General features: G+C 36.6%; 1 protein-coding gene across 1 annotated transcript; it reads right to left on the reverse strand.

The window, feature by feature from the left end:
• Positions 1–2,878: 2,878 nt before the first annotated feature.
• On the reverse strand, positions 2,879–11,310 carry LOC143449151 (uncharacterized). Its single transcript, XM_076949243.1, has 16 exons — positions 9,239–11,310; positions 8,804–9,008; positions 8,428–8,678; positions 7,027–7,135; positions 6,704–6,930; positions 6,487–6,624; positions 6,232–6,402; positions 5,907–6,049; positions 5,690–5,792; positions 5,312–5,395; positions 4,922–5,102; positions 4,676–4,768; positions 4,432–4,558; positions 4,155–4,226; positions 3,665–3,852; positions 2,879–3,575 (listed from the first exon to the last, which is right to left on the reverse strand). The coding sequence occupies exons 1-16, from the start codon at positions 9,254–9,256 to the stop codon at positions 2,992–2,994; spliced, it is 2,694 nt and encodes an 897-aa protein (XP_076805358.1). The 5' UTR covers positions 9,257–11,310; the 3' UTR covers positions 2,879–2,991.
• Positions 11,311–14,542: the final 3,232 nt, after the last annotated feature.

Below are 14,542 nucleotides of genomic sequence, written 5' to 3' on the forward strand. Positions count from 1 at the left end.
GACGAATACAAATGGACGTAACATGATAAGAGGTTTCTTTGATAAGTTGGTCGCATGCTAATTTTGATGTGGCCACATTAAAAACAGAAGATCGTGATGTAAACTTCAAAATGTTACTCACACCTTTTTAGGAAGGTTAAATTAACCACTTTAAAAAGGACGCAACCTAACAATGAAAATTCTATGCAATATAAGTTGAAAGCTCTTATCTCTTATTGACGTGTTGGTCGAACACATTTCATCGTAATAATCTCTTCTGTCGTATGATATGATATTATGACCTGATATTATTGAAGAGGTAGGCGAGCTCAATCGCTGCAAGGCTATAAAATTCAAGTTTGTCATAAATATCTCCAACAATATCATGTCGGAATTTAAAATGCTTATTAACACTCAACATGTGTTTATAAAAGTAGCCTATAACCCTTTTGTTGTATGACATTTTGATCCTCTTTCTGGTTCACATGGTAAAACAAGATCAATAAAACGCATTTTTAGATCTTTTTGCCGGTTTTGCCAACTATTAAAATTATGAATAAGTTTAACGAAAAGAAAATTTTCTCAAATGGTTAGTTTTTTTTTATTAAATCTGTATTTTAATAAAATATCAAAAGAGAAACCTTGGCAAGACTTACAACCTACTGTTATTATTTATTGCATCGCTTCAGCAATTATAACTTTAAAACTTAGTGACACACCACATCACGTCCTTTACCGCCGTTCTTTTCTCTTGACGCTCTTTTCTCTTCTCTTGCAGAGACCCAATCCCAAGAAGCTAGCGCTGTGGACAGATCTATAAGCTCAATACTATCAATACTGCTCACAGTGTCTTGAACAATTTCGCTGGCCGGTCAGCTTAGTCAATACGCCCGCGCTTTTTCTCATCCAACACATTCGCCACGCAACTGACTGAATGCGGAATACACGAAAAGAGGGACCAAACTTGTTGGAAAAGAAGTGTCTGACCTTTAGAGGTTAGAAACCCCTGATGGCGAAAACATCTCTGGCCATTTCTCTCCAAATGACTTCGCTGCTGTGCTCTATCAAACAAAGCCAAGCAAGGTTCTGGGTCACAAAATTTCAAGAGCTTTTATCATCGTGATTTAGGGCCCGAAGATTTGTTGCCCCTATCTCTTTTGTGTGTCCTCTTGAAAGTCCGCAAACGCTTGGTCTACCCCTGCGTCGAAACCATAATCGACAACTTCTCCCCTGGTTGAATTCCAGGTCACCCGTATGACCCAGAACATCGCGAAAAGCTTCGGGATTAACAAAAAGGCTGGTGCTGCACTTCATAAACTTACAGCTGCCTATGATACAGTATGGCACCGAAGCTTTGCCTGCAAGCCGCTGCGTCTACTCCCAGACGAAACAGGTACATAATCCGTATAACCATGGAGCTAGTTTACAAACGGAGCTTTACCTTCACCCCAGGTCACAATAAACGAAACAAGCTATGACGCCTTAAAGACGGGATCCCACAAGGATCGATGGCACTCCTTCTTAAACATCTACGCGCTCTTCTGTCCAGTCCCCAAATAAGTCGGAATAACAGTTCGCTCACGTTTTGTCGAACTCGAACAGTTGGCTCACGTTTTGTCGACAACTTGAGTCACTACGCAAGAAACGAATATCCCGGATCGCCTTGAAAAGACAAATGATAGCTTTTGCTCGGGCACTAGGCTGCTACTCTCCGTAAAAAAGCTATGGTTTTATCGTTTTTGTTTATTAAGCGCTCTTAAACGATTAAGGCACACTTAATAATAAAAATTAAAAAAAATCTGCTCGTGTAAATGTCGGAAAGAAAAAAACACGGGTTTTTATCGGAGGAAAAAACACACACAAAACACATCTATAATCTTTAATTTACAGTTGCATTAAGGTCTGCTGGATTGGGTTCGTAGGTGTGTTCACATTTTTCGCATTGGAATGATTTAAATCTGTTATTGATACGTATTATCGAGAAGTTTGTACAAGTACATCTAATAAAGGCTGTTGTACAACGTTCACAGTAGATCGGTTGATGGAAATTCGGAGTTGTTTTCCGTGAGCTCTTGTTTCTTCGGATTCTAATAAGCTGTCCGCATGAGCAAGGGATCAAGCGTGATAGGTTAGGTGGTATCGAGGAAGCATCGTGTGGAATTTGTTCGTCCATAAATCCTGGTTCTTCTTGTTGTTGTTGTTCATCCGATTCTCCGCTTATGTTTTTTCTCTTGTTTCCTCGGCTCTCGCTGTGTTCTCGCTCCGAGGATCCCTCATAGGAGTCGGGCTCCCGGCTATTTTCTTGTGGATTCTCTGTTGTGGGTCGACTCTTTTTTGCATCCTTGGCACTCTCTCGTTCTGTTCCTCGTCGCAGTTCTTTTGTTTCGGCAGCAGCATGGTCCACTGTGCTACTTTTGTTGGGGGGTGTTGCTGGTTTTTCATCGTCTGGATCTATAGCCCGCGTAGGTGTTTTCGGAAGTTCCTGTTTAGTCGTGTTGTCGGTACTTGGTTGTATCCTGTTGGGGCATTCTTTGAATTTGTGGCCCTGTTCAGTGCAGTAAGAACATGTTGAGATTTGCCCGTTGTAACTTACCGCACATCTCAGTTTTCCCAGGTATAGGTACGATGGGTGTTGGTGCCGCTCCATCGTCTTCTTGTTGACTTTGTATATCCTTCTTCGGTCTTTGATGCCATATTTGTCGACACCCAGTCGGGCTGGGGCTTGGATTTCGAATTCTTTGAGGATTTCGTCGAGGTCTTTCCACGTTTTAGGTCGACGTGCATTGCTCCTTTTTGCAATCATCGTACTCTTCCTTTCCGACAATTAAAGGCGAAATATTTGATAGACTGCCTACTGCCTAGGAAACGTGTCTGAGGCAAAACAAACATATGGCAAGTATATATGTAATGAACGTTTAATAACTGAAATGCGTACAAAAAATGGAAACAAATGCAGTTGAACGTAATTTTGTGGCATAACTGACTCAAGGACACGGGTTAAAACTAATTAGTTTAAGCTTCATCTTCGTTATCTGAACCTTCGCTTTCCGAGCCAAATTCAGTTAAAATGTGTTGAAGCTCAGATAAATTTATTGGTGATTCACTTTCATCATCTTCTTTCTCCATTGGGTCCAATTTTGCCATATTGGAAGTGCCTAGCTTCTCATTGAGCAGAGGTGTATTCGCTTGAAAAGGTACTGTGCCCTTAATGTCATTTATGAAAGAAAGAAGTTCGATCTCTGCTTGCAACTGATGGGTAACCACATATGGTTCCACAACCTCACAGCCTTCTACAAGATTAGACAGTATGTTTATTTGCTTTTGATAGAAGTTCATCACACTTGTCATATCTTCTTTTAAATGACACATTTCTTCTTTGCACCTTTCCCGAATGCAATGTTGTTCCTTGATTTTTTTTTCAATAAAACCAGGTACGTTTTTAACTGGCCCAGACCCGACAACCATTTCAAAAGTTATGCTTTTCATTTCATTTTGTGGAACATTCTGGTATTTATTATACATAGTAATCTGATGACGAATGTTGTTGTTAACCTTCCTGATGCTTCGCACTAGTCGTTGAACAATTGTTTGACCAGCTGAAAAATCATCATGTACAAACTTGAAAATAACAGAACAGTAGCTTTATCGATAATGTAACCCCATGCATAGTGCATGCACAAATTACCTGGGTATTTTTGAATCAAAGTAGATAAAAATTTTCTTTCGATATTTAATTTATAAATGTTCTCCAAAATTTCTGCTCTTTTTTTCTTCACAGCACTTGACAAATATTTAAGCATCATATCATCTTTTACATCCCAACGAATCAATATACCGTTTTCTACTTCAACTTTGGAAAGATGACTGTCAAGTCTACAAAACAATGCATACAATATGTAAAATAGAAGAACATGCAATACATCGATGAAGAAAGCATATATCATGTCCTGGCAAACAATACTCTTGGCAATTGAACTCCCATATACTGTATTTTCACCATCATTGTGTGGGTTTTAACTTTATCACAGTAAATTTGGTGGATACACTGTTGTTACTGTTTTATAAGCTTTTCTAAGGGTTTCTGATGTTGCAGCAGTGGGAAGTAACAATATTCGTTTATGTCTGGGGAATTATTGTAGTAACTCAATTTAACATTGATATGTCCTTCAGCTTACTTAGCAATTTGGTCAACTTTTCCAGAAAGTATTTCAGACGTTATTTCCTTGGTCAAATCTTCAACTTCTTCTCTACAAATTAACAAAATTATATAGTTTCCTATACAATTATACAAAATTCTATTCCTAAAGGATTCAGTACTTAAATTTGTATGTTCAACAGTTTCGCAATTTTCACTTTTGCAATACAACCCACAAACAGTAACTAGCGTGAATTTTATACACCACAAAATTGTATTGAAAAATGTATCATTCAGAAAACATTTAGTCAACTCACTTCAACCAATAGTATTCTTGAAGTTTAAGTGAGTATTCTTCTACCCAAGAAAAAGATGCCATTTCTGCAGAAGAATACGGCTCTGGTTGCAGAGCTATTGCTTTTAATTGATGTTGTGTTAATGTTCCTGTAAGGTTTATTGTATAATGTTATACTCTCATTTCTGAAAATAAATAACATGGAATATAATAATTCAAATATATGATACAAATACAAATATACAAAGACACATAATCATACATACCACCAGGGTAAGAAGCTGCCATAGCTTCTAATTCACTCTTGGCCAATTCCATTTTGCAGCTAGCTCTCTTCAGCTTGTTCATCAATGCACAACCTTTGAAACAGAGCTTAAAGCTTGTCATATTTGTTTTAGTTATTTAGTGCATGTTTGAAAGCTGAAGAAAAAGAAAACCTAAATCATGCAAGTTTACTTAATTGCGTGAAGATATCTTAAGTCAATCTGGACCAAATCACAAACAAGGCTTACCCAAATTTTTTTTGATTTTGCGCCCATAATGAATCAAGCCATCGGTAAGCAAATCAGTACGATGTTCCGGTTTCATCTCTTTTGAGATTTTGTTAAATCCACGAAGGTATGCCCATAATCGCTCCACAGTTTCACCATCCGTAAGTCCAAACCCGTCCAGGAACCTCGGGTTGAATTGTTTCTAAATTTTAAACAGAACAAAAAAACTGAGAGATAACTATCTCATTACACTTGAATACATCATTATATAAAGATTTTGTCATACAGACAACAAGTTTTTCAAAATTAGACCTTGATATTTTCGCTGAATTTCTTGTGCTCAGTGTAATAAAACTAAAAGACTTTGACCTAACAGTTGTACAATATATAGGTATAAAATATCATGTTTACCTGACAAGAGAAAATATGGCCATATGAATGAAAAACAGGTACTGCAAATGTTATTTTATTAAGAATTGCAAAGTTTTTTCGGACCTAAATAATAAAATCATATTGGAATTCAGAAAGAAAATCACAAAATCTTAATTATTATTTAAACATAAATGCAGTATTTTATGTAAGCAAAAATGATTAACTAACTTGCACATACAGCATCGTCTGCAGTATGCACTAACATTAAGAACACTAATGACATGCAATCAATGACCCAGGAGTAGATTGCTTACAAATAAAATATGTTTCAAAAAATGGGTTGTATACCTATAATTTAAACGTATATCAATGTTGCCATACTAACACAATATCATGTGTAAATTCTTAAAGGTATACCTGAAGATGACCTTTCAGTTTGCAAGCTATGTCATAGAAAACTCTTATTTTATTTTCGTTTCTTTCCAGAAGTTTTTCAATAGCTAAAACTGCATATGCTAGCCTGCAACAGAATCAGTTTTAAAAACATTGTTTACAATTACTAATACACAAATTCTACATATACCGTAGTAATACACCTTCCACAAAACAACTAAAGCAAGAATGTACACTTTACCTTTCACCATGTTTTAAGTCAAAAAACATTGTCGGAAACTCATGTTTACAACAAACACCAAATACACCTTTGATAGCCAGTTTACTGCTTTTAGATTTCGATCTAATGATGCTGCCTGCTTGAAAGTCATTGCAATTTTTGGACTAAAAATAATGATTCTAATTAATGCATAAGTATGCAGCATTTATTCTTATAAATACGCATTAAATTCCTTGAAATGTATAATAGGACCATAACAATATGATTGGAAATCAATTGTTGAAGTTATGTACTTGATTTAATATTTTTAATGCATTTTGGTACATACTGTTAAGAAATAACTTACAGCCGAGCCATATTTGTTTTCATCATAGGTGTCTACAAAGCTGTCGACTTCATTTTGGTTTAAAAAAAAAGATTGTTTGTGGTGAGGATCACAGCTTTTACTCCCAGACAAAATTCTTCTCACCAAACCAAAATTTGCATCTAAGCAATATGTCCGCATACCTTCAGGATTCTACCAACAAAACGCAGTTAAAGCCAAGCATTTACACTCGATCAAAGAGGCCTGGGAACTTTCAATCACACTTCTTAGCTTTACCCCTTCACATGCTGGACACAGGGTACCCGTATCTATATCATCAGAAGAGACCAAACCATGCAGATGTTGCAGCTTATAGACATGGTGTCTATATGCCTCAACCACTTCTTGTAGCAAAACTCTTGACAAAGACTTTACCTAAAACAAAAAAAAACAAGAAACATCCACAGGTTGTTTCGGATTTTCTTAGAAATACAAAACACTAAAAAGTGCTAACCCCTGCTGTATATCCAGGTACTCGCAAAAATCTATTTTCAAGAGCATGGCAAAATCCTTCAGTGGAAAGATGTTTTTCGAGACACAAGGCTCGAAAGTATTCCAATAGGTCAATGGATACTGCTAGTTTAGGCTTTTTGGGCGAACAGGTCCACAGATTTAATCTTAACAGAGTTTCAGGCTCACTCTCACAATAGCAAAATTGTACAGAAACCACATTTTCAAAACCTAAAATGCAAACTTTGCCAATGAACAAGAAAACAATGGATGAAAGAATGGCAGAGATGATTTATAATAAATGCAAAGGAATAAAAAAAATTATACCTTTGTAATCAACCACTGTAAGGTGTCGAGTGTAACTTGACTGACATTCATGACCATCAAATCTCTTCAAAAGTCGTACCGGAGTGACCATTTTGCAAAACATGTTACCCTGTAAAGTGTAAATAATACCATTAACAATGTGTTACAAGTAATATGTTGACTAAAATTGCAAGAGGGTGTTTGGATATTTTAACTAAGTGATATTGGTACATACACAAGAAATACAGGAATAGTTCTGTAAAAAAACTAAGTCTGTTTTAATCAACGATTTTAACAGGGGTAGAAGCTTACCGCTTAATTTTGTTTTCCTATGTGGTCAAATACCACAACAACACATTTTTTTGGTTTCGTGTAACATAGCTTCTACACTGAAATATTTAGGCTGTCTCAAAAAGCAATCATTTACAACCTTATCTTACTCCAACTGTCTTCTGTGATACATTGTGAGCAGAAGCAGCTAAACTTTAACGAAGAACTGCAAAACGTTTTCCCTAAATATATGCTTAACTTAAAATCTCCTTCACCACTTTAATTCTATAATTTCATCATGCCTGGATGCTTCACTTTGTTGCACAGAATTTTTTGTTCCAGATTTGTCTGAATAACTGCCTATCATTGATATAATTGATGACATTGAGCGATTTGAAACAACTTACAGCTAAAAAAAGAACAAGCACAAACATCATTCTCCAGCTACCAGTCTTGCTATTACTGATGTGGCAGAGACCTGGAGATGTTTGAGCATTTAAAAAAGTGTTATTAGTAAGTAGTAGTGGTATAATGGAAGGGCTCTGAAAAATGTGTTGGAGGGGAATCTTTTGAAGGCCATGAAATAAAATGTGTCATACATATGGCACCAGTATTGTCTTTTACTTTTTATACTTCAGATACATTTTTGACACATTTTGTATTTCTCAGCTGTGAAAATGTTTTCAACAATATTGTAAACAGAGATCTAAGTTCAACATTATTCGATACATTCCGGTAAAAATGTAGGAATAATTGCAAAGATACTTCGTTTACAGTATTAACCCAAACAGTTTTTACATTCTACTGCACAAAAAGCAACTATGACATTGTTGTCTAGACCAGTTTAAAGAAATGTAAGCTACTGTTTCTTTTCCTCTAATATTCTGCCAGTGACCACTTTTTCTTGTGGTAATTAATTAAAGGTATGATAAATTATTTTATGTAGACGAATGTATTTAACTTATTATATATATACATTTGAAATAATTATTGTTGATTATCAACAGACAAATTAATAAACATTTCTTAAGACTGCCTACAGCACTAAAATGTTTACAAACATTAATGGCCTTTTATATCCAGATAAATGAGTGGTCTTTTTGTGAATAACCTTTACAAAAATAAAGATATTTGTATATAATTATTATTTACCATCCATATGTCTGGCAAATGATACCAAACAAAAGAATGACAGTTATCCCAGCACTGACGACAGTAATATACATTTGGCCCACAATCTCCACAACGAATTATGTTGGCAACTTCTTCAAAGCATACACAGCAAGTACGTCGCTCAGGAGAATAGAGGGTTATGGACAACTTAAACAACCTTTCTTCAACTAATCGCCAATCTGAAGACAGCTTCTCTCTTCTGATTTTGTAATTTAAATTTTCTTCCAACTCTGTGATAACATGAAAATTAAAATGCAGTATTCAATATGACTGTTAAGTGATTATTTTCAGAAAAAATGTAGCATAAAAATGTGAAATATATTGTAAATCTCCTTATATTATTTCTTTCATTCACCTCCACAAGAACTGTTAACATTACTAGTGCTTGGTATTTCAGGATTTGTAGCAGTTAGATCACCTTCCACAGAACCTCTTGTAACTATGTGACTGTTTGCATTGGGTTTCAACGCTGGACCAAATGTTTTGCCAAAGAGGTAAACGGGTCGTTTTCTTTTTTTGGGTTCTTTTACCCAATATCGAAACTTAGCTTTTGTAATTCCCTATGCAATGGAAAAGATATATCAATATATTGATTACTCTAACCACTATTATTGCTGCCCCATGTAGAAAAAATAACAGGACTACCCTGATTTAGATTAACAAATTCTTGGTATTAACGCTTGAGATTGGTATGAAAAGAAACTAATTACTATCTTATTAGCTATCCCATTTAAACAGACGTTAGATAAAAAACGTAAAAAACATAGTAAAATATAGTAAACGTACTTACTCCTTTTATTTTTCCCATTTCTTGACACGTAGGTCAAGTTTCCATTTGCAGTAAACATACAGGCAAATTCTTGTGCTATAGATATTTTTGTCTAACAATAACAACAATAAATTCAATCCTACAAAGAGGGAGGGGTTATGTAAGAGTATGCAATATTCATTTCAAAGTTAGATCACTACTAACTCAGTTAGATTTTGTAGTGTAATTTGAATCAGCTGGGAAGCCTATATCTGAAAATAAAGCTAAAAGGAATACATTCAAATGTATATATAAAATATACTGCATATGATTGCACAAAAGTTGAGAATAACTGGTCTCAATAGCTGTCTCAGTTAAGAAAAAATTATGATCCTATGTCATGATTCATAATTTACAATACAGTGTTGCAGATTATAATTATTATTTAATGTAACTATATTAGCGACTTTTTCAAGTACTGTATGTATAAATTACCAAACTTACCGGTGATACGAATAAACAAGGCATTAACATGGAGGTACATACCATAGTGTAGTCTATTGTTTATGATACCTGCATACCATGGCAGCGACTTGCTTGCCCAGACAATTTGATATGATATATGCCACAAACATAAGGTATACATATCTCAGCAATATATTTAATACTTGAAAGTTCTTATCAGTGAGATGTGAGTCATCCACATCTTTTTGGGTCTGTTTAGCCAGTGGCAGTAGCCTACAATATATACTCATAAACAAGAAAACGTTTTCGTGCAAATAATTTTTGTTCATAAAAGGATTGCATAGGTTAGTAATAGCCCATTGGTTAAGATCTGCTCATGTAGACCAACAATATATAATAAAAATTGAGTAAAATTCTATCTGCTTATGAAGTAAGTAACATGGAATTCTAACATTTTAAATTAAATTTAAGCAATTTAAAGTAAGTTAAGTCTTGCACCACACTTTCTACTACGGTAACCAGCAAATATTTACAAGGTTCATTTCATTACAATTGGGTACACAGGGCCTGGAGAATGAACTATGCAAGACTCACAGGAGCTCAACCTGCTGACCCATGATGCTTAATCTAGCCCTTGAAATCCTGTAACGGTAACAAAAGTCTGTATGATGTGTGGAAGACCTTGATTTTCAAACAGTCAGTACTTATAAATTAGCTCCTGCACAAAATGCCAGCTCAAAGATGTAGCAGTTAAAGCACCTGGCTCAGCTTGCTACCGCTCGTAGTTAGCTATTTCAAATTCACTATACAGTTTCAAATTCGAGAAATACAATATAAAAAATTCAAATAAAAAAGTTGAAACTTAGACAAAAACAAGTTCAGTTACTAAACTCTAGTCACGCTGCGCAAAGATAAAGGTTGTGATTCTGTAACGAAAAAGTTGATTATTCTGTCTAACGCTGTAACCGTTAAGTTGAAAAATTCCAATGCATGCAATCAATGTTATATTCACAACTACCCAACTGTGAACCGTAAATACTGAGAAGCAAACCTTCCACGTGACAGACTAGCCAAACTGCCATTTTTCATATTTGTATTTTCTTACTTCGGCTACTGGCACCTAGTGAAATAAGTGTCTATTTCAAGACCCAAGTAGACTGGCAAAATACAAATAGCGTAAGCTGCAACCGACTAGGCATGTACAGTTGTAGTTTTTTTCTGAATTTAGAATCTGACCACACTGAAATCATTGCACCTTTCAACGAGATCTTAGAAGTGCAAGATGGCTGAAACTAGAATGACTAGGTGGAGGATGAGTAGGGGTGGGGTGGGGTACACTTTGCAATTTGGTTGGCAAAATCTAGAAACTGTAGCCTGTGTTTGCAAGAGGTAGTGTTTACATGTGAAATATTCGGGTGCAGCAAGCATAGTCTTTAAAAACCTTGATTGTGTAGTTGCCACGCATTCCACAATGGGTATAACTGGCAGTCGGTGAGATAGATGTCACCCAAATTGCAAAGTTAGGCACGAAAGCACCCAATATTGTTTTTCATAAACGTTAATGTCGCATATTGGGCTTGACAGCTTTCGGTGAATTTTCATACTTAATGATGTGGAAAAAAACTCCAAACTCAATTACTCAGCAGTTCGGGATGCTTACCACCACTAGCTGACAATCATTTACAAACATATTTAATATTCTACTGAAGTGTGTTTCAAAGTTAGTTATAGGGCATATAGGCCTTCTTGCAAACATTTTAGTGTGTCGGTGCAGTACTGGAATACTGGTAGCCTGCACTATACGGCCTACACTATATACCTATATAATCTGTAGGCATAAGTCATTTCATTACAAAGGACATTATGTAGGCTATAGGCCAATACAGGGTCCTGTATTTCAACTACCGCCAATTGTTTTAGGCCTATGTAGGCCAAGCACCCTAGCTTATATGCGGGATGACACTATTTATTACACTGTAGATGCAATGAAGTCACTGTAAATTCACGTATGCTGTCTGTTTTCTACACAGCTACCAGCAATGTGACGTGCCCAAATGGATTACTCATTCCAACACGATTAGCCTTCCAACAATTATTTTAAGAGATGGAAATATTCTTTTTAGCCCATACGAATGGGTAATCCGTGCGTTCTTTTTTCCCTTTCCTATGAGCTAATCCTTGACGAATGGGGTGAAATATAATACGATGTTGGGAATGTAAAGCTGACAATTGGCAAATAACCTAAATCTCTGTTTGCTTGTAACTTGCGTTTGGGAACGATTTGTTTCAAACTGAGAAAAACCAAAGAAGAAAAATTTTTTTTGGAAAATGTTGTTAAGAATTTAGATCAAATAAAAATATCAATAAATATTTATTCATATTCCTCATTGTTTAGATCCAGTTTAATGACGCCATATTTCAAACAAGCAACTCTTTTGCGTCGAAAGTTGTCCTGATTCCATTTAACAAATATTTTCAACGAATGCTAATCTTATGGTATCCGCAAGAGAACGCAGCTGAGCTAAAATATTTATGGTCCGGTATCAACCATGACGCCTCGCAGCAAACATATACAGCGTCGAAAGCCACCATTGCACGCGAGACTGTAGTTCGAAGTGTTTTTGCGCATAACTTTTAATTTTTTAAGACAAATATTCAATTGTAGTAGCAATGATTTATTAGGATAAAGTTTACCGGCCTTAAAAGTATAAAAATGAAGCGTTTCTTCCCACGATATCCTGTAACGCGATATTAGCGATATCGGCGGCCTTTGGTGGCGTTTTCTTAACCAGCCATCTTGTATTACAAGTCTATAACAGATGTCGGTTGGTCGACGCGTTGTGTCCTTAGATCTAATGAGCACCTAATTACTTGTGTAGGCTTACCTTGGTGGATGGATGGAGCCGTGATAAAATAAAGATAAAAACATTTTCTCACGTCGATTGTGACGTCAAAATAATTAACCTTAGCAAACAATTTCAGTGCGTTGGTTGGCGTCGATTTCAAGGAAAGGTTCAAGCTAAACCGCTATTGTCCGTACCTAAATTTAGCGTGCAGGGATAAAACGGAATTCATGCAGTGATAAGACTAAAAGGAACTGACCCACTATAGTTTGTGTTAATCTGCGTATAATACAGCTTATACGTGAACCCTGTTTTCAGCTTCAGAAGTTTGACTGACAGTCAGCAACACGAAATCTGAAGATATTTAATCAGCTTGTCTTTACATGTGCTTTGATGTTGCTTGAATTTGTTACTGGCAGTTTGGCGTCTTGTTAACGATTACAAACCAGACAAGGCCTCATTGTTTAGGCTTGGCCGCCTTGCACCATCCCTACCTTAATTAAAGGTGTTCGCTCGACCATCTCCACTTTTGGCCGAAAACGTCGCCGTCTCTTTAAAAACTGACAGTTCAAAGAATGATGTCATAATCGCAAAAAGTGACGTAACGTCGAGGAAGGCCCGCTGTTTAGTTCGGATGTTATTTTGAAATGGCGGTCGCGCTTCGAACCGTTTGTTTTTTGTTGGAATTAATCGTTGTGGAAACGTTACTAGGCTTTTGACCTGTCAATGAATTATTTACTTGAGAATGGAAGATAAATTTGATGAGGAAAATTTCAGAAAAACATAGTTTTTAAAACATTTTATTGTGTTTTCAAGTCCTGACAACGTTATGTGGCTTAGGCAGGGTAATTGAAGTGTCGTCCAATGTGAATAGAACGCTACCAGGAAATCTGAGATTACCGAGCTGGAGATGAATTGTGTAGGTTGTATGCAGTGCTTTGCTGTCCCACCCCGCTTTTGGCACCCGCCAGCAAACTTATTGACAGTCGTTGTTATAAGTTCTGCTGTTTGGCCTGCCGGGCAGCGTAGACTTACATAGATATCATTCAACATGTCGCTTCAAGTAACAGGTCAACACGCTAAGAGGAAGTACAGGCTGTTCATCGTAACTGCTTGATGTTGTACAACGGTTAGTTTGGGGGCGTGCAAAGGGCGGGGCTCGGGTACATGAGGAGTTCATTGTTGTTGTTGTTTATGCCAGATGGTTTTCGGAACAGAATGCATGCATGGACAATGTAGGCCTATTTATGTAGAAAGTTGCAAAAAATGAATGAAAATTTGCTTATCAAATTTTTGTTTTTTCCTGGCATAAAAGTGAAGTTTCAGTTGCGTTGCCGCAAGCAAATATCAGGAAAGTAGCCTTCGTGTATTTGAATACAGCCAGCCTGGTTACAAGCTGTAAGCGACATAAGCAGTGTCGTTGATTTCATGACGGGTGTTTATTTAGGGCCTGGAAATGTAGGATAGCGAGGTTATTAATTGCACGAGGATCCTGCTTCAATGGTTAACACAACAGGAAGAACGAACTTACAGACACCGACAAGCGACTACACACTGCAGGCTTGAAAACGGAGCCGCGCCTGTTCTGTCATTTGTTTAAAATTACCTGTTACAATTGCTAGAGGCAATTAAGTGTCTGGGTTCATGCACTGCATTGGCTGGTTCGTAGAGGTTCCTTTACGTCATAATTGACGACCGCTACCACGCAAAGCAGACAATATAGCGGTTCGGAGCCTGGTTTAGTTGAATTGCAGAAAATATTTCGCCCTAGGTATGATTTAGCGCTGGTCACCTCCATGAGTCATAACCTACTTAATTGGCCTAAGTTATGACGTCACAATTACTGACTCGCTTTTCTTCGATATTTCCGAAAAATACTAAATATATTAAGAATAAACCTGCTCATTTTTTGCGACTTAAAAAATCGCGGGTTCCGCGCTATACTATCTATCGCCCGACGCAATCGCGGATATTTTCTCCTCAACCCGCCGCAGAGATGTTGAGGACGCGAAGGGCTCTCGCGTTGACACTTACACGC

This window comes from Clavelina lepadiformis, chromosome 3 (assembly GCF_947623445.1).
Source record: "Clavelina lepadiformis chromosome 3, kaClaLepa1.1, whole genome shotgun sequence".
Taxonomy (NCBI): Eukaryota; Metazoa; Chordata; class Ascidiacea; order Aplousobranchia; family Clavelinidae; genus Clavelina; species Clavelina lepadiformis.

Coding starts and splice junctions, on each gene's coding strand:
- LOC143449151 (XM_076949243.1), bottom strand. Junction 6,050..6,231: donor AAAACAAATATGGCTCGGCT/GTAAGTTATTTC, acceptor CATTATTTTTAG/TCCAAAAATTGCAATGACTT. Junction 5,396..5,689: donor AACTGAAAGGTCATCTTCAG/GTATACCTTTAA, acceptor TTTATTATTTAG/GTCCGAAAAAACTTTGCAAT.